Source organism: Haliaeetus albicilla, chromosome 12, assembly GCF_947461875.1.
Source record: "Haliaeetus albicilla chromosome 12, bHalAlb1.1, whole genome shotgun sequence".
Classification (NCBI taxonomy): Eukaryota; Metazoa; Chordata; class Aves; order Accipitriformes; family Accipitridae; genus Haliaeetus; species Haliaeetus albicilla.
Window position 1 is genome coordinate 18,187,621 of NC_091494.1, and position 21,222 is coordinate 18,208,842.

At 38.6% G+C, this 21,222-nt stretch overlaps 1 protein-coding gene across 7 annotated transcripts in view; it reads left to right on the plus strand.

Annotated features, from left to right (window-relative positions):
* The window catches only part of ADAMTSL3 (ADAMTS like 3), a 188,966-nt gene that overhangs the window by 108,546 nt on the left and 59,198 nt on the right, over window positions 1–21,222 (plus strand). For all 7 annotated transcript variants that reach the window (XM_069798386.1, XM_069798384.1, XM_069798387.1 and 4 more), the window contains exons 7-11: window positions 1,217–1,343; window positions 10,391–10,465; window positions 15,867–16,024; window positions 17,018–17,129; window positions 20,424–20,562. In XM_069798386.1, the coding sequence (XP_069654487.1) occupies window positions 1,217–1,343; window positions 10,391–10,465; window positions 15,867–16,024; window positions 17,018–17,129; window positions 20,424–20,562 (611 nt within the window). The remainder of the gene's footprint in view (window positions 1–1,216; window positions 1,344–10,390; window positions 10,466–15,866; window positions 16,025–17,017; window positions 17,130–20,423; window positions 20,563–21,222) is intronic.

The following is a 21,222-nucleotide window of genomic DNA, read 5'->3' on the forward strand; positions in this document are numbered from 1 at the left end:
AAGGGGATCGTGTGTCAGTTTTGGCATAGCACAGATGCAGTGGATCTTGGCAGCTAGGACTCCCCCTTGCAAGCATTTTTATATAGGAAGAGGAGTGTGCTGGCCAATTTCAGAATTCTAGCACTGCTTTTAACTGTGAATTTCCATAGTGCTTTCTATCCATTTGTCAGTTTGGAGTTTGGTTAAATATATATGTCCATGATGAATTAGCTGCACTTCTCAGGGATGTGTGGATATAAGAGGCATATAGGCTGACTTGAGAAAACCTTAAGCTGCAGATTAGCTTTTTACCACATTGCTCAGCATTTGGTACTCCCTGCAAATTTCTTCTACAAAATGGTGAAGGGTAATATAGGTGAGGCCAAATATTTATCTCCCTTTCAGCAGGAAGGTGCTTTTAGTTAATGTTGTCTATTCTTATTTGTCTTCCCATTCTCATTCCTATGCTTCTTGTAGGGTGACTGATATGAAGAAAAAGGAAAACCCGTAAAAATGTTTTCATTGTAGTTTGGAGAGTTTTCAGTTGACAGCTCTTCAAAAATGTTGCTTTTGGAATTGTTGGCAGTGTTTAAGTTTGGGTGTTTTTAGAATAATCATTGGAAAGTTTTATAGATTGGCTGTCATATTCAGAAACGAAAAAAAAAATCAAAAGGTGAGAACTGAATCATCCAAGTTTTTTAAAACCTGGTTAGCAAATATATACATGATTGACATTGATGTAAATGGCAAATAGATCTACATGCATGCCAGTTAAATTATGAATGGCCAAGACACTAGATTATGAGCGCCGCCCACAGCTGCTTGTCTGTGAAGCTGAAGACTGAGTGCCCTTTAAATATTTAACTTGGGTTATTTAATTGCATTAATCCTTTCTCAGGCATAATTAAACAGGTGATGAAAAACAAATTGTAAGTAACATAGTTGTCCCTTGTGTTGGAAAGAATAACGCTCAATGGTATTCATTCACATAAGTAGTGGGAAACCGATTCATGTATTTCCTATGCTTGAATAGCTTAATATATCAGTTGTTGTGGTTCATCATTAAAATCATGGAAATGACAGTGTGCTTTTAAAATCTTAAATAGCAAGATATGCTTTGATAGAATGAGGCCAGCTCATAAAATCAAAAGGATAACATAATAAATAAAATTCCAGAAACCTGAGCATGTCTACTACAGCTTTGCCCTCCTTCTGACTGTGGTGTTGATGTTGGCAGGCAGTAGGCTGTGATCGACAACTTGGGAGCAATGCCAAGGAAGACAACTGTGGAATCTGTGCAGGAGATGGTTCAACATGCAGGCTTGTGAGGGGACAAGCTAAGGCACATGTCTCACCAGAAAAAAGTAGGTTGCAAATTGATCCTATGATAATTTATCCTTCACTATGTTTTCTGCTTGTATATTAACATATGTATTGCAGAGTGTTGACCTTTTAACTATATACTTCTTCGCAGTTTTCCAAAGCTACTTATTCTAAAGTCTGTGCTAGATTAGTCTATTGAAATTCCATGAGGGATACCACACATTAGGGTATAGCTAGGAAAGAATTTGAGATATGCATTTTTTTTTTTTTATAGAGCTACTCAATTCATTCTATCAGGAATAACCATCAAGATGCACATCTTATTTTAGAGAGTATCCTCATGTTGCAATATATGTGATGCTGCAGCAATGTTTTTAAATCATGGAAACATCTTATAGATGGTTTTATGGAAATTGTGGCCCGTGACTGAAAGTGCCTGGTTTCCAACTTAGCTTTGCTTTTTTTGTTGTTTTTTGAAGTGTCTAAAGACAGTTGAATTTCAGAGGCAAGTTAACTAACTACTTGTATGGTACAAAAAGCACAAGGTAAAAGGGAATAATGATTTCTTGTCTTTTTGTGTGTGTGTGTTTTGCTCAAATTTTGCCATTCTTTCTCAAAATCGTTAGCATCTTACTGTGAGTAACTCTGTAGGTCTCAGTAGTACTGAAAATATAAGAGAAGAGGGGTATCAGAATTAGACACTTTACTGGAGTCTTAAGAGTCTGGCTATTTTTATATCCAGGGAAGGTTTGTTACATGGAGGCTCGCTTCTGACACTTGTGCTTTCCACCCTCACAGATGATGCTCCCTGTAATCTCACAGCATATATCCCATGTGTTTATCATGTGAGACAGTTGCCTCACATCTATTTTTTTCTGTTTCTGAACTCACAATGTGCATTTGTCCCATGCATTTGTCACAAGGAGATGGAGCCTTTGGGGTTTGTTACCTTCCTGCAGAGTCACAAGATGCAACGGTGATAATCTGGTGCTCTTAGAATAAAGTCGATACTCAAAGCTCAAATGCAAGCAGGTGGTTTTTTTTTTGATAGATGAAGCACCTGCCTTTGACAGCTACATATAGTTTAGTACTGTTGTAGTTCAGCTTGCAAAGATTTGACTTGTGCCCCAATTTTGAAAGAGCTGTTGTATATTGAATCGTGCTTATTTCTTATTGCATTATATGTAAATATTTCCATGGGTTTTTTTAATGCCACTGCTTGCAGTATGCTTCAATGTGGCTGTAACTTGAAGTGCAATGTATGCTATCTTAATGCTTGTTACCTTGCAATGTAATTACTTGTATTGATCTACAAGGTTTTATGTTAGGTTATCTTATACTGTGCAGGTACTTAATTTCTGTAATTCAATACATGGGTGTAACAAAGGTAATCTAAATTAAAAAGTGAATATTTTTGTGGCAGCATCTTTTAAAATCACATGGTAATTTTGCACAAGTCAGAGAGCCTTTTTTTATGTACCGAATGGGCTATCAATGTCAGCCTTTGTCTTGCCTTTACTAGAGGCCTTTTTCATGGATGGGAGAACGTCGTTCAGTAATTTATAGAGTTTTTCATCCTGAAACAGTGAGCAAACGTCTTGAAGGTTTACAATGAGCTGAAAAAGAGTTTTCATGGAGGGCCACTTTTTATTCACTTTGTCATATCAAATACTCAGAGCTTCTGGTCAGCACAGAGCAAGCACTTGTGAAACAGTAAAGATTGCATAATATTTTTGTAGTATTACCAAGTGCATTTATTTTTTGTGTCTATATATAGGTAGATATAGATATATAGGGGTATATACACACAAAATATGTCTTCCCCTTTCTGATGTGGAGGTCAGCTGGAAGAGAAAGGAATTGCATTGTCTGTTCTCGTTTTACAGCAACAGAGATTATCCTGGAAAAGGACAATTCCTGGGGAACACCCTGCCTAGTTCTAAGGCAACCCAGACTAAACTTGTTGGAATGGCAAAACTGATTGGTTAGTTCATGATAAGTGAAATAAAAAGATTCACATTTAATTGCCGCTTAGTATGTAAGTACAGTAAAGACAAAGTGGTAAAAGGGATCTGGTTTTGAAACTGTCATTTTGCGACAGAAAATATTAATTTTACTTGTGGTATTCTGGCACAGGTAGGAGCTGACTACAGCTGACATCAGTTGGTGGAAGGTCTCCAATTGCCTTGACCACGTTATGAAGAATAGCCATGATTCATTGTTTTCTCTGTCATAACTCAGTGGCTCTTGAAGAGTTCTTAAAGATGAAGAAAGACTATTCTGGGGAAAGATGTCGGTTACGTCAAGTTTTGGTTTTATCTCACACTTCAGTAGGCTAGATTATATGAATGAATTACCATTCATGTAAGCAAAACAGTACACATGGTACTACAATCAGAACTTTTGATGATTTTCTCGGTATTGTGATAGTGCCAAAATCTTTTTGGGGGTCAAGCTGTTCAACACTATGAAAGCACTTCCACATAATCATCCTCTGTGTGAATGAAATGTGGAAATAAAGCCATGTTTTCTTTGTGCTAATATATCAGTGAAGGGAGACACAATATCTTCCAAATAGTCATTTGGAAGCTTTCAGAACTAGCATTGAGAAGTAAAATATCGACACGTGACAGATGTATTTAAGAGGGAGCTTGTAAGGTTGTGAGCAGGATGTAAATTTTATTGTGCAATGAGGCAAATTAAAGAATTGAAAGGGAAGCAAGAGCCAAAGATTTTATTATGAAAAAAAAAAAAGAGAGAGACATAAGGGAAAATAAAAGTGCCTAGTTATCTTGGTCCTTATTTTAAAAAAAGAAATGTAAGTATTGATAGCGAATGATTTCTCGTAAACGAACTCAGCTCGTTTTATTATCTTTTTTTATATGTTTTTACATAAAATGAATGCCTCTCTTTGATGGGAAAGCTAAGCAGCACTGAAAGAAAGCTTACTGTTTTGCAAATATGAAATGAACTGTCATTTCAAAAGTTCTTTATTTTTTCCACTAACACTTAATTGCCTTTGAAAGACAAAGTAAGTTAGACTTCGGCCAGCAAGCCAGATTCTAACATTCTGGTAAAATGATTAAAGGTTTGACTAATGATATTCAAACAAAGAGTGTAATAGGTTGTAAAATGTACCGTCCCATTGGGAAATGAGGTATCATGGGCCTGATGTTTCTAGTACTATATGCATGGAACTCCCATTAACTCTACTGCACTTTGTGCACATGGAAAAATTGTAGGATTGGGCCCTGATGTCTGCTTTCTGCACCATTATTGGCAAGAAATGGTAGGAAAGTGTTCTGGTTCTGGTACCAAGGAAGAAGAAAATATGCTGGTTCTGAAATTAACAGAGAGTGAAGTTGAAGGCACAGACTTGTCCTAATCTGGTCTTATTTGATTCTCAAACTGTTTGATACTTGCAAGTTTTACCTTTCTTAACTTTTTGGTAAAAGCTTCATACCAAGAGTTTCAATGTCGATAGCCTTGTAATTGTTTGAATTTCTTCTTGCCATGCGTTTTATTTCCTATGGCACTTGTGTAATTTACCATTGGTCACTTACTGTCTCATGTTTGTATGTCATCATGACCAAGCACGCTTAACCAATAACCTAATTTCACTTTGGTCATTTATCTAAACAGAGGCCTTCTGCAAGGCTGCCTGTTCAGTATAATCAGCCATCTGTTTTGTGACAACTTGCTACCTTGCATCTTTTTCCCTTTGAAATCAATATACATGGAGCTAGTAACCCCTGTTGTCAAGGTTGCCTGATACTTTATATGAATGATTTTCTGCCAAAATTCAACAGTTTGGTCAGAAACTTTCCATGCCAGGTGCTGAATGTTTTGGAGAAAATTCAGCCAAAGCAACTTAGCATATTCCAAGGACACAGAAGAGGAAAAACATGTTGTTTCCCACTGTCAAAACATTCCTGAAACTTTTTCTTTAATATGTCTTAACATCCCCCATTGTTAGACTTGATCACAGATCAGGGATTTGAAATTTGGCAGGCAATGGTCTTCTGGTCATGGACAAGTCTTTTGCAATATCTGTGAATATCAACACATATTTTACTACAACCCTTCAAAAAACCCCAACCTTTTCTTTCAGGCTCTGTAGAGGCTTCTTGGATTGTAACAGCTGACATTTCTGAAAACTTGTCCTTTTAAGTGTCCTCTAGCTTGTTACATGTCCTAACTGCAAACAGATCATATGTGTGCAATCTCCTTAGAATAAATGAACATGTTGCTTTTTCAGAGCTAAGCTATTAAAAAGTGTCCTTGAGCTTGCTCATCCTTTCTACTTTGCTGCAGTGTAGAATGGGTACTGTGGGATGAACTCTATGATGCCTCCTGCCTCACATTCAGGCATTAGAGAAGAGATTTTGTGGAGAGCTTTTGACTCTCCCAAGCTTCAGACTTATGACTGGGGGTGATGAGATCACATGAGGAGGGGGAAAGACAAGATGAGACTAGCTGAACAGAAAAATTTGACATTAGTTCATATAGTGAGGGAAAGACAGATATGAGAAGGTGGGAGGAGGACCTAGGACTGGCTATACTGATATATTGGGTCAAGGAAGAAGAGGAAGAGCGGAAGGCTGAGATTAGATAAGGAATCTGGGGTGGGAGATGGAGTCAGAAACACTCGGAAAGGAAGGAGAAAAATCAACTGTGTGTGAGCCAGGAGAGGGAATTGGGACTGGTTTGGCAGCAAAACTGTGTGTGGGGAGGGATAGAAAGCCAATACATTAGCATTTCAATTTGGATAAAGAGTATGTTTTTTGAAGCAAATTTCATCACGGTCCTAACATACAGCTCATCAGTTCACATCATGGAATGGTCTTAGAGAGCATAAACTGGATTTTTTTGGATGAAGCTGAACCGGAAGATGTGCCCCAGAAAAGCACCTAATGTTCTTCAGCAGCTACTGAATATGCAGTCCATGGGGTCAGACTAGAGTTAGTCCAAAGTGAAGCACCTGCAGTGTGTATAGTGTGGATGCTGGGTCTTCAGCACCAACTATGTCAGTCTACACATCTGTTTCGTTTGGTTGGTTTACTTGGCTGTTGTAGGTAGTATGAAGCCTCCTTTACTTTCCTGATCTCTCTTGTCTTACTTGGAGAAATTCCTGTGTAAGAACATTGGCTATTTCATTATTTATTTCACACTGCATTTCCTTGAGATCCATTGCTTACTGTGTGTCTGCACATTTTCTCCAGTGCATACAAATTTTAGAAGAGGTGACTGGAAGTAGAAAGAAGTATGTAAGTCCAATGAATTGAGGCCACACTGTTTGTCTCAAAAGCAGATTACCACACCTTAAAAATACTTACTCAAAAATGCAAAGAAGTGGCACTCTCAGATGAAGAGGCAGCCTTGAGTCATAAGACCAGTGGACAGAGGGATGGAGGTACAGAGGAGTGGGAGAGTGTGAGACTGGAGAGGAAAGGACTCAAGGAGAGAAAGATGTGCCCATACAGATTTTGCAGTGTGACTTTTAGGGTCAAGATATATAAGTGCTGCTTTCAGTAGCACATAGCCATCTAGTTCAGGTGTCTCTTAAAGAGTATGTATTTGGCTTTGCACAGATCCTTGTCATTAGGCAGGTCAGCACATATCCCAGCACCAATGTCTCCTGAAATTATGCCTAATGTTAGGGTGGATGAGGGAAGTCACTGCAGTAAGACTCCAAACATTTTGAGCTTTATAGTTCCCTTGTGCTGGTAGTTGTTCCTGGACTATTGTCTTTGTCTTTTGAGAGCACATAGGCCTTTGATCAGAACTGGAGGACCAGCAGATAAGTGCTGAGCAAATACATGGAAAGAAACAGTTTTTATAGACCTGAAATAAACCCTCTGCCCTGGTGTAAGAGGAGAGAGGAAAAAGTCCCAACTGGCCCATATGTGAAACAGTAAATGGGTCCACCATGGCCCACATGGAAAAATAAATAAAACCTGCTGAATTGGATTGAGCTCAGGAATGTGGCTCCTTTATTTTGATCCTGGGGATTAGCTCCCAGTCTTACCATAGCAGGGACTCTGATCTTGCTCTCATTGAAATCCAAAATCTAAATCCACATTAGCACCATAGAAACAGGATCAAACCTTGCCATCTAAAGTAAAGGCAATCCAGGAGCTTAATCAGCAAGTGCTGTGTGTAGCGTGTGCACACATTTGCTGAGAGAGTCCCTGGCTAAGAGTAGAAAGCCTATTTCAAGCAGGTGCTGGAAAAAGATGACCCACATGCCCTCGGGAATCCCTACAGTAGAAGTAGTGTTTCTCAGTTTTTGCAGGTCAGCTATATGACTCTAAAATCAGATTTTACAGTCTAGTGTTTCTGCATGTTCCAGATGATTTGGGGCTTATTTGTTTTCAGCTTTAGACAAAAGTCAGCCATTGACTCTCAGAGATACATAAATAGTATAAAGGGGGGAAAAAAGATAATAGCAAATTCTAAGTATAGATTTCAGGGTAGCAATTTCCCCTTATGTTTTCATGAAAGTTCACTGCTTTTAACAGTGTGGATCCTACTGATTTAATGGGAAATGTACAGCATAACAAATTTTAAATGGGTTTACAGGGCCTTGTGTTCCTTTAAGAATGTGAATTTTATGCTTCAACTGAGAACTGGAGACCTTTGGAATATATAGTTTTGGAGCCAGATCTGGACAATCGTAACTACTGTTTTGAAGGAAGTTAAAGCTCTCTTCAGGAGAAGGTGGAGTCCCTTAGGTCAGCTCTGTCCCAGATTCTTCCAATTCCCCATCTCGGTTCAGAATTCCAAAAATCTCACTTTTATTTTTTCCTATAATTTACTTCATCTCATGGAAAGGCTGCCCTAGGTCATAATTATCTCAGTCAGGTTACAAGAATCTCCTGCTGTTGGATTTCTTGACAGGTCTGTGGGGCTGCAGAGGTTGAACATTGCTGTGGTGGTGAACTTAGTCATCTCCTCTAATGCAAATAAAATACTTTCTGGTAATATTGTCTCCGCCGCAGAGAAACACCAAATTTAGCACCCCCATGAGACTTTTGGACCATATCAGAGAGTGCTTCGGTGAGGGTGGAATGTCTGTAGTACTGCTAAAGGAATGTGAAGCATCCTGAAAAGGGATCAACAAGGCCTGCCGAGGCGAGCGGAGCTTGCTGTAAGGAGGTGGAGGACGCAGAGCAGAACGACCCTGGTCGTTCTCAAGAGGAGCAGTCCTACACATCTCTGCACATCTGCAAATCTGGGCCTCATCTGTTCAGCACGGAGCGCCCTTGGTTCCACTTCAAAACAGCAGTTGCAGTATTCAGAACTGGTCGTAATCAGACTCTTATTTGAGGTTTTGTGCTGTAACTGCTGGTTGGTTGTCAAGACGGGATACAATTCCTGACCAAGTAGGGACAGATGGGCCCCTCAAACCTGCTTTCTCTCAAATACTGTAGAGCACATATGAATTCAGTAGTTATTTCCTTACTTTAAAGATATACACATCCACTACCTTCTGGCTATCTTTAGCAATTCGCCTGATGAAAAACCAAGATGCAAAAAGATATTAAGTGGTTCAGTAGTTAATGTTTTTTCCAGGGCTCCTTAACTGTATTATTGTTCTTACTGTAGTATTTTGCACTCTGGTGGAATACCCAAGTATGAAATTAATAAAGATCATATTTTATTACATCCAAAATAAATTGTTATATTTAAATGACCTTCCTAGAAATTGGCGATATAAAACCTGTAACATAAGAAGGTGTTTATTTCAGAAAAAATAATTGCAGTATTTGCTTGAAGTATCCTGAACATTTGGCAGGATTTCATACTTATGCTAAGGAGATGTAAACCAGAAGCTGATAATTTAGCATCTACTGTAAAAGGGTCCGGTTTAAAGTGGAAAGAAACATTCCTCGACTATTTTTTAGTTAAAACTAAACTCAAATATTCCTCCTCTAAATATTGTGTGAGTAATTCTGGAGCCAATGTATCACTGACCTTCAACTTGCATTACTTTTTGAATTTGCAAAAATGAACTTCCTTTACGCCAGCCCCTAGATATATGTTAACACCATCACTGAAGAGAGCACCCTCTGCGGGGTGTACCTGCGATGGGCCCATGCTTGCACGTCCTGCCTCAAAGATGATTTGCAGTTGGGCTGTGATGGAAATGGGAGACAGCATGTTGGCACTTCGTTGCTTGGACACTTCTCTTGTCCTTTTGTGGATATGCCTGTCGTGCACCGTGCATACCCTTTTTTGAGAGCACTGCTCTTGTTGGCGTGAAAGGCTCTGGTCTATTGATTTGACTGTTAACTCAGTTTGCTTGGGCAAATCACAGATTTCCTACATTTGAAATGGAAAGTAATAACTTTCTGCCTTTGTAAAATGCACTGAAGTAAGTGTGTTGTACATTTATATATGAAGAGGCCATTCAGGCAGCCAAAAGCTGTTTTGTATTGACATGTCCTATTCAGGGCTGGTTTCGTTTATAGTTAATTTTAAATTGAGGCTCTTACTGGAAGAAATGATCTTATATGGTAAGTTAGATGCAGACGCTCTCTTATAACATATACATTATAGCTAATATATATTTGCTCTTAACTGGTCTGTAATTGGTTAAGGGTTAGTGTTAAGTAGATGATTTATTTCCTGTAAGTCCTGCCACTTATTAAAGTTGTGACCTGCAGCAGGAAATGAGGTGTGGGCAAAATGAGACTGAACAGCTGCAGGTTTTTGTAAGGGGGAAGTACTACTTAGCAGATTCCTTATGTCAGTTCAGTGATTAGGAAATAAAACTAGGACAACAGAGTGTAAATATGTTCCTAATACACTACTGACATTTCAGTTGGTTTTGTTAATAGCAAATAATTTTCCAATAGCAAGAAAGATTTACAAGTCCATTCGTAGGTCTTAATAGTTGCATAGCATAGCAAACAGACTCAGTATATGGTACTTAATAAAATAACATATGATTATTTTTAATAGAAAAATTGTGAAACCTGTTAAACATTTTCTTAGACACATTTGACAGTTTTCAGTCTAGTTATGTGATGTGCAAATTCCCTGATGCAAGATAACTGCTAAAACAGTTCTTTAATTTTCCTAGGGGAAGAAACGGTGATTGCTGTACCACATGGGAGTCGCAGTGTGAGAATTACCCTGAAAGGACCAGCACACCTTGGTATGACTGAGCTGTTTTATGTATTTATTCATAGGCAGAAGGTAAAAACAGAACCTTGTATCTGAACTCATCCAAACTTTGGAAATATGGGTAAGATCATGACCTTGATTCCTCTTCCTATCTTTAATATCCAGCCTGGAGATAGTCCTACAGAACACTGGAAGTCCACTTAGTGAAAAGAAATAGTATACATACTGGTGGTTTCTAAATTTATGTAAACCAGGTAATTCTTATATAAGATGTCTAAAATGCGGTACACTCTTAAACTACATGCAACAGTTGTGTCAAAATTACTTTCAAAGGCTTATGTGTGGGATTGGGACCACTCATATAAAACAGCACCAGATTTCTGTTGAAGTCTGAGATAGCGTAAACAGTCCAGTTGAAGTCAGACTTGGTCAGTGAGCAATGTTCAAGGAAAAGTAATCTAGGTAAAGATGAGGTAAGATAAACAAAATACATAAAATAAACTACACAAGTCCTGTTTCCTTCTAATAATTTTGGTCATGACATACCGTCTATGAGAAACAATTTGCTATTCTGTTAGATGTTTGTTTCCTAACATTTTCTGTAAGGCTGATGGTAATATCTATGGTAACTTCTTTGTCCAGAGGCCTACTTTACATAAAGAACTGATTGTTTCAATAAGTGCGACTACCATACCAAGCAATGAAATAAACCGTTCATTTAACATTTTGAACAATTTTTTATTAGTAAAAGTGGAAGACTTAGTCTGAATCATAGAAATAAAAAGGACTTCTACTCCTCTGAGATATGTAAATAGAAGACAGAAATGCATTTTATTTGAAAATTGCTCATCTAGTTGTTTGCTTTGAAGAAAATAGTCATATTCTTTCAAAGGAAAAATTGAATAAGACTTCCACTTTAGAGCAGCTCCAGAGTGACAATAACTTCTAGATATAACACTGATATCAACAATGTACAAAACCGAACTTATCTTGAAATAAATAGTATTCATGTAAAACTGTTGCAAGGGACGTATGAAGGAATGATCCTGACCAGTTCAGGTCAGGACTCTTGGTCTTTCTTAAGTAGTTCTGCAGAAGGAAGTTTTTGTTTCAGCTTTGTATGAGGAACAAGTACTAGATTCAGTGCCTCCTGGGGGGTTTCTGGAAAGCTCCTGAGGAATGCAGCAGCAACTCAGTAACTAAGTACAGAGTGCTCCTGGCTTCCTACCCAGGGTGGTTCCGTAAAGAAGCTGTGGCTTGGCATTACCTTTGTTAGCTAGTTCTCTAGCTGGACGAGAATTGTCAAATGTTCCTTTAACCACTTCCCCCAGCACATCTGTTTGCAAATCTGTGAGGATTTAGACATTTTTTACCTAAAATTAAAATGACAGAGGTGAAAAACAAGTGAGAGCTGTTGTAGGGAAGGAGGTGGAAATTGCTTCTGGCTTCATAGCCAGGTCTTCAAGAACTGCTATTCTAGGGGATGTGCTTTGGGAAAGTTTGCTTGTCTGCCTTTCTGACTGTACGTATGTTTGTGGGTGTTTGTCACTTAACAGAAAATATCAAGTGATCTTTGGTCTGCAACTTCATTAACTTCTGTGCGGGCGTGCTGGTATAGAGGCAGAATTTAAAAAAAAAAACACCTATAATTACAGGCTCCATTTGTCAGAGACGTTCTTCCTGGCTTGTAAAGAGTTGAATTTAACAGGTGGAACAGGTACTACTTATTGTAGAATTCTATACTGCCTCCTGTTGCCAGTATATGTTTGCTCTTCAAGTAAAGTTAGCAGCAGTAGTGTACACTCAAAGAGCACTATGGAGTGTCTGGCGCTTTTCCCTATATCTTGTGTTCTTTTGTGCTTCATCTTGGGCTTTATGATCTGCTCTTGTTCCAGGGAAACACAGCTGCTGGATTAATCAAAAATGGCAATGTGGTTAGAGATGTAGTGCATAACAGATTTGAAACAAATAATTCTCTGAACGTTGTTTTACAATCAGCAGCTTAGTGTTTTAGGAAAGACTGCATTTCTTTGTAGCTGGTAAGAATAAGTATTTGTTTGTGCGTATAGACACATTAAGACAGACAACAGATTCATCAGAGAGCAAAGGTGTTACTCCGGGTTTTTTTTGCAAACAGGCCCCTTTTGTATTTCTGTCTGCTTGGGTTTTGTGAATGATTTGGTGGAAAATAACCAAATAATTAGTAGCAAAATGGTTATGAATAAAATGTTTCATTGTGTTGGTTTTGTTTTTGATTTGGACTATATTATGGCTTTTCTAGCAGTTGTTTTAAGAGCATTAGAATCAAAACAAAAACTGAAAGTTCCTTGAAATTAATCCTCCAGTAGAAGAAACAGGAAAACCAGAAACTAATATTTTTACAAGTGGCTAATGCTAGATAACTGAGTTCATGAACTTAAGGGAGTTAAACTTCACTAAAAGGAACTGAAACTCTTTTTTGCCTTTTCATCAATTTCTTCTCTGCTTGCAGTGATTTGCATTACTTGACAGTATTTAGCTATACATCTATGCACTGCTTTGTCTTTTGACACATGCTAAGAAGACGACAATGTTGCTTGCATTTTGAAAAGAATGCATGTTTTAATTTGGGCCCCTGTATTGTGCTTTCTACGAATGAATCGCACGGAAAAGAAAGAGCTTTTGTGTAGCAACATGATTTGCTCCTTCTTGCACTGGGAGCAGGAGCTATTTCCCTGGGAATTCTTCCGTGTGCCTCTCTACACAGTGGGGTATCTGCAGTGGCTTCCCCATGCCACACTGCCCTACTCCTGCCTGCCACTGAGTATGGGAGGCTTTTGCGGTGGGTCTTCCATCCACAGCTAGGCAAGGCATTTCCATGGGGAAAAGACTCTTTTTATCAAGGTAAGGGAAGTAACACAAAACCAGACAGTTTTGGGTCTTTGGCACCAGTGATTATCTTGTTAGGCACAGAAAGAGGTGAGCACTCAAGAGAATTCCCTGTCCTTTTGACTCTGCACATCTGGAGTCCTAAAGACCCCTCAAGGAAATGTTTCCCTAACTTAGGATGGGGAAGCTTACTCCTGACGTCAAACTTCCCAGTTCTTCAGGAATACAGGACCCTGCAGAACAAATAAATGTTTGGTGAATTCTTTTCTAAACCTTGCCTATAAGCCAGTTGGTGAAACCCGTGTTCACAGTTACTGCTCTGAAATCAATAAAGTAGTATTTTTGGGGGATTCCCTAATAATAGTTACTATGTTATGTATGTGTCGCATACACTAGATGCTTGGTTTCACTCTGTTTTAGAAGCCTGTGATGATAAGCACTAGATACTACTGAGCAGGAATATATTGCATCTGAGGTTATCTGTTGTGCTGTGGAATAGCGCTTCATCTCCCTCTGTGACACGCTTCTGGGAAAATCTGAGCAGCTGTTCTAAGCTTCACCGATGTGACCTCCAGAGATACAAGCCATCACTCTATAGTTGGACCTTGCAAATAAATACATGCTTTGGATTCAAATCTAGTGTAGCTCTAACATAAATGTATGTCAGCTCTTGGTGAGTTATCATGTTGTTGGTTGCTGAACAATATTCTTGGCTTGTGCTTAGAAAAACATAAAAACTCTTTTTTATTAAGAAAATTAGCATAAAGACTGTAAAGTAATGCAGCTCGGGTCCCCATCTTCAATATCTTTTTGCAACTGCCAGATGTCTTACTTTGCAATCCTAAATGCTAGTTTCAAAGGGGTCCTGTACTGCTGAGGACCCTACTGACTTTATGTGGAGTTGGAAGTACTTGAGATTTGCTGATTTGACTCTTAGTCAACTAAATGATAGAATAACAGGCATCATGCATTAATACTTACTGTTAAGCAGTGTAAGTTTGGGGTCAAGGCTTGCAGACGCTTAATCCAAGAATGCTGAGTTCTGGATATTTAAAAGGTTATTTTGTAATGCAATCGTAAAAAAAGTAACAATGCAATTGTTACTTCCACTCCTGTAGAAGTAACAAACAAAAATATGTAATAATCCTCTAAGTAATTGATTTCTCTGTCATTTGTTTATATCTATCTGTTCCTAATGTAAACACATTGGACAATGGGGCACATTGATTCCCAGAGTTTCATTTTTCTCTCTTTGACAAAGTACATTTGAGTCACCACTAGATTCCTACCCTATGATCAACATAAAGTCATTTCCTACAAACATATCCTTCCTTAAACTTCCTTCCAGCCATGTATGTGGTCGTTGTTATACCTATAAGCATAGTGGAACCTGATGCTTAGAAACTTGGGATAATGTTAGTACCTTTTCAAGGAAGCTGATTTTTTCTAGAATTTCTTCACTGGCTTTGTTGGGTATGCTCTAGAATACATTTGTATTTTAAAAGACCTTAAGGAGGAAAACAGTAATGATGGACTGCAGCATTCAGAGTATGTTTTCAGTACAGGTAAAAACAGATGCTCTTAGCCTAAATTATCTAGCCTGAATTAGGTAACTCAGTTTAAAGTACCAAAAAAGGCAAGGTAGCTGGAGAAAGAGGGTATTTATAGCTCATCAAAAGGTTCCTTTTAGCTTGCCTTGAGCTCATCTGAGATTCATGCCTTTCTCATGCAGTCCTCTGACAGATTGTAACCAGACCAGTGTATTTCAAGTCATGCATCTTGCTGTGCCTATACGCCGTATTATGCAGAGCCTAAAATTCTACTTTCATTATGAATATCTTCCTTTAGCTTTGTCCACTTATAGTTCAGTCAGTTTGCTGGAAGTGACTCAATCCTAAAATGCTTCATCTGTCTTCTGGAGGTTGTTGGGCTGTTAGTTTAATCTGTTTCCAAGGAGTGCAGAACAGCTCAGAAAGGGTTTTCACCACCACCTGCTCTAAGAAAGGGACATCCCTCCGGCAGTGCTGCAGCTACCCACCTCCCGGCCGTGCTTTCTACTCACATGGGAAATATGCAAAGTTGAGTTAATGAGCTCTGGAATGGGTAGAGTGATACAGGTATTGAGGTGAGTGTTTGGTGAGTTTGACACCATTCAGGCTTCTCTGGAGACTGATTGCTGAAATTGCTAGGCTTTTGACTTGCATGGAAGTATGAGTTATTTTTCTGTGTATTGATTCTATCTGTTTTGAGTTTCTTTCAGCTTGTCCTGCTGAAGCTATTCCTTTATAACTATTTAGAGCACTTGGTGTAGGTGTCTCAGAAGTGCTTCTGGTATGAAAAAAATAGTGTGTTCAGGCAGGTATTCCTGTGCTGGCATGTCATGCAATTATGTATCAGCCTACAATCTCTGAAGCAGCTAATATTCTCACAGGTACTCTGTGTGGTTTTTTAATGCATGTATACAGCTGTTACTTGCAAGGCAAAGTTGTAAACATTACTTTCTGACTTCCTTGAAAATGAAAAATATCCCATTTAAGTTTACTAATTGCATGTTTCTTCTTTAGTTATAGAGTCAAAGACACTACAAGGAGACAAGGGAGAGCACAGTTTCAATGCTCCTGGAACATTTGTCATAGAAAATACAACTGTTGAATTTCAGAAGAGTACAGACAGGGAAATCGTAAAGATCCAGGGACCTCTTGGAGCAGATTTCATTATCAAGGTGGGATGTGTGTATGTACAAATCTACAAAGATATTGCAAGTATGTGCAACAGAGTAGGTGGCTGTCCCTCAGGTTGTAGCAATACAACAAAATCTTGTAGCTAGCAAATAAGGAATCCTAATTACAGTCCAGAGATAATTTATACTAAGTGTATCCAAACAAATTAAAATGTTATGAGGTTAATGTCTTTGCTGTGGTGGAAAGTACCACAGGCTCTTTAATGGTAAAAATGGCCAGGACTTTTGTTTTAAATGTTACTAAAGGACTAACAGTGGGATCCGGTGCAGTGGATTGGTGTTAATCCAACTGAAGACTGCCACCTACTGAATCTGAGCATTGCTTCCAGCAGCGCCCTAAAATCTCCCTTAGGCATTGCTAATCCAGCTACTGACCATTTCTAATCCTTTTAAGTTTCTCTTCTACCCAGGCCACGTACCAATGGCTTGCATCATACATGCAGATATTTATATGTAGAAACATATCAATATTTGATTGCCAAAGGAAGATAGTCATACAGTTTTCCATTGGAAATGACGGCTGTTTCAGTATTATCACACCACTTGGTTTTATCTGTCATGTTGTAGAAATAGTTCTGTAGTTTTTAATTTTGCGTCTTCAATATCACATGTGCAGTTAGACTTGCCTGAATATGAACCAGTGTGCTTAGATCAATTATAGACTTCCCTCTCCAGCAAATTTTAAAAATTTTGCTAACAGTGAGATAAGACAGAAGAATACAGTTAGGAACTTTGCCAATCAAGGATAGATAATCACATAGTGACATTAGTACCTTGAATAATTTGAAAAATAAAGCAACATACAAGTGTTTGACTATTGGAAACTTATATTTAAACGTTACCGTTGACTTTCTAGAGGTATTATGCCTGTTACCATATTACTCTCTGCACTGCTATTATATATGAATTATGTTTTGAAATGACATGAACAGTGGAGTACAGTATACACATGTGTTGTAATGGAAATTTCTTCAGACCAGGTACTCTGGATCAAAAGAGAGTGTGGTTCAGTTCTTTTTCTATCAACCCATCAGTCATCAGTGGAGGCAAACAGAGTTCTTCCCCTGCACAGTGACGTGTGGAGGAGGTAAGTAATGGCAATTCTTCAGGAGTGTTTACAGCTTGTCCTGGTTTCAGCTGGAATAAAGTTAATTTTCTTCTTACTAGCTGATACAGTGCTGTGTTTTGGACTTAGGATGAGAATAATGTTGATAACACGTTGATGTTTTAGTTGTTGCTAAGTGGCGTTTATAAGTCAGGGACTTCTCAGCTTCTCGTACTGCCCTGCCAGCGGAGGCTGGGGGTGCACAAGGAGTTGGGAGGGGACACAGCCGGGACAGCTGACCCAAACAAGCTAAAGGGCTATGCTATACCATATTACATCATGCCCAGTGTATAAACTGGGGGGAGTTGGCCGGGGGGCACCGTGGCTCAGGGATTGTTTGGGCAGTGGTCAGCGGGTGGTGAGCAATTGTATTGTGCATCACTTGTTTTGTACATTCTGCTAGTAGTTTCCCTTCTTTTTCTGTCCTATTAAATTGTCTTTATCTCAACACATGAGTTCTACTTTTTTTTTTTTCCCACTGAGGGAGTGGGGAGTGAGTGAGTGGCTGCATGGTGCTTACTTGTCAGCTGGGGTTAAACCACAATACGGCTGGAGATTAACAGTGACTGATTTTCAACCTTCATTTTGCATTTTTATTGATTAAATGTTTGTGTTTGTTTGCACACTGGTGGTTCCTCAGAAAAAGAAATGACAGAGTAGCAGTTAAGTTGGTTGGTTAAGTTAGTTTGAGCATAGAGGTTTTTTTATACCTTGTATTACTGGAAGTCATAGTCTTCCATAAGGAATGATCATTTGAGTAAGAACGAGATACCTTATAAATAACAATATGACATTCAACGTGGAAAATGACAATTCATAAACGATAATTTGGGAAAGTAACCAAAAAAATACAATGAGATTTTAAAATAAGGATAATCAAGAGATGGAGGAGGAAGCTGTTTCTGGCCACAGTAGTAGACTGTGTAGACTCTCTAGGGAGAGTTTTAGAACACTTAGTTTAGAAATTAGTTACGCAGAAAGCAGATAAGTAAATAGAATTTAAAGAACAGCTACTATCAATACCTTTGGCTGTCTGATCTTAGACAGTCCTGATGGTAGTTAGGGCAGCAGGTAGTGTGCTGTAGGGTCACTGCCTGGTTTAAACACTACAGCTTGTACAATGGTTAGATGAAGTGCAGCTCGGCTCTGCTACTGCTCATCCAGCCCAGCCCACTGCTTGTCATGTCTGGTTCTGCAAAAAGCGTAACCTCATTGTAGGAGGAGTGTTTGACATTATAGATAGCTATTTCAGTTCAGCTAGCATTACCCAGGTCACCTGAAAAACAGACTGGGATACTAGTGATAGTGGTGTAGTGGTTTTCTTGGAGAGTACATATGTGGTTTAAATAGTTACTTGGGACATGAGTAAAAAGAGTGAAAGATGTTTAAAGCACAAGCAGAATCTGGGGAACTTTTGATGGACCATCCATTTTGGCACTTGCATCTCACTTTAATCTGAAATGCAGACATTATATGTGTATAATATGTAGTCCCACAGGAAACTACTGTAACTTATAAGATGCTTGGCCTCATGAAGTGTGATTCTTGCTGGAACTGTGAGTGGCAATACATATCCTCTGATGATTCTATCACACTGTGTTTATGAATTTTTCCCTAACCTATCTGACAATGGAAGAAGTGTAAAGCATCACAGTTATTTTTGAGGACTGCATGTAAACTCTAGATAACTTAAAGGACATATTTACCTTCCAAGTAATTGGCTCAAATCCAGCCTTCTTCACACTGGTGTTGTGGATTGAAAATTATAGCTACATGTTAATCTCTTTGAAATTAGCCAGGGTTTTCAATGCCCTACTCTGTAGCTGCATGTCTGTAATATGAAACTGGTACCTTTATCAACAGAGCTTGACACTCTTGATGGCAGTCCTGAGAGAGGCCAGTGACTGAAGAAGCACAGAAACTAAGCTATTGCTTACCCATGAAAGTAGTAGTCTTAAGAATGGCATATTGCTGAGGCATGCAAGGAAGTTGTATTGCAGCTGCCTGGCTGTAACCTGTTACCTTAAAGTGGATTTAGTATCCAGATTGTCTGTTTGGCGCCTCTTACTGGCAGTAAAAGAAGTTGTTCCTCACAACAGAGACTTGGAACCCAGGCACCACCGTTCCTCGCTTGGATGCTGCTTCTACATTTACTTCTGTAACCTCCATATAGGGGAAGGGGGAGTGTGACGGGCATCTCAGAAAGCAGAGTCAAGCTTGAATGAGCAAGGACGTTTAAAAATTGTGTTTATCTTGTTTGCAAGTGGCATATCGTCTGGGTCCTTTCAGTACTTACAAGAACTGGAACATACATGCTTTGAGCACTGGAACTGTTAGTTCTTTATGGTTATCACTCTCATGCATGATGACCCTTTGAATCAGCCAAGAGACACACAAGTGAAGCCATTGATATATGATACTTAGCATTTTCAGTAGACGCTGGGACTTGTGCTGATAGTTTATTGACTCTGTTTGGATTTTAATTCTTGTGGTTTCAAAATTTTTTTCTTTGCACATACCAGAACATCCTCCTCCTCTCCTCAGTCTAAGTCCAAGTCAGCTCTTTTGAATGAGTCTTTTTTTCTTAGCCAAAAAAGCAACCTAGTGGTTTATAAATCTCAGATGCCTTCTTGTAACCAGTCTCCACACAGATTTTTTTATTTTTTAATTTTTTTTTGCCAAGTAATTACTTCAAGTGTTCTTTAGTTGGCTCTTCAACTAGGAATGTTCTTGAAACTATTTCTTGGTTTTCTACAGTTTAACTTAGCGATGTTGTTGGATCTCATCTTCAATTCCTCTGGTGTTCTGTTTTAAGTATTTATTTTTTTTAGCATGCAAGGCTGTGTAATATAGCTCTGTAACATACATGGTAACTCCTCCTTGGGGGAGGGCAGTTATAAATTGTGGAACGTGTAGTAGAACCGTATGACTTTGTAGGGTTGCCTCGGTGACAGCTGAGCTGCTCCAGTACATGTATTCCTGCATCACCTAAAAATATGTATGCTTTTACTCTTATACTTAGAATATTATTAGAATAATGTGCCAGAGTCTTATCTAGTGTTAAGATAGGTTAACATAAATGTTATGCTGAATTGCCCTTAACTGAAGATCTGGTCTTGCATATTCCTGTGTAGTGTTTACTTATTTAAAAGCAAACCGAAGAAGAGTAACAGGAAATTAATTCGATGGGCAGTGCATTGTTGGGGGGGAGGGGCGCAGAATAAGGCTGCTTTAATTTATCTCCATTACCAAAATTTAACTTTGCTTCTGCATTAGGTTATCAGCTTAATTCAGCTGAATGCGTGGATATTCGTCTGAAGCGTGTTGTTCCTGACCACTACTGTCATTACTATCCAGAAAATAAGAAACCAAAGCCCAAGCTAAAAGAATGCAACATGGATCCCTGCCCTTCTAGGTTTGTATGACAAGTAAATTTAAGTGTGTGGTATAGTCAGTTACTAAGGAACAAGCAATTGTATTTACTTAATTTCAGTTCTTTTAATCTTTAAGGCTACTTAGTCTTGATTGATTATTGCACATGTTAAAGGCTGATGTCTGGCACCATGGCTAATAGATTTGTGGCACTTCTTCAGTGTTGCAAAATAGGAGACTTTGCTTTATACAGAGGTATTGTAAATATCAATTTGTCTGTTCAAGGGCTAATTCTACTTTTATGTCTTTTGCTGAGTGGTACAGCACTAGTACAAGGATTTTGTGAGGTTGTGTGAGGAGGACAGATTGTTTGCCTGCTTTTGGATTTATCGATGTTGCCATTCAGGTTTTCTCATTAGGCAGCCAGTAGCTCCAGCTCTCAGTCAGCATACAAGTTCTGCACATGGTTTAACTTGGTTTATGCATCTGCCTACCGTAAAAGTTTCATTCTTCATTTGTACTGTGGAGCTGACAATTATTAAAGTTTGAGGGGTTTGGTTTTTCACACTAAGAATTAAAAAAAAACCCAAAAACAAAACCACCAAAAAACATTCAAAGTAAATATACTTGTGGTACAAATACCACAGAATATTACTGCCAAATTATGAAAGCTATAGTATACATAAATTGTATTGAATTGCAC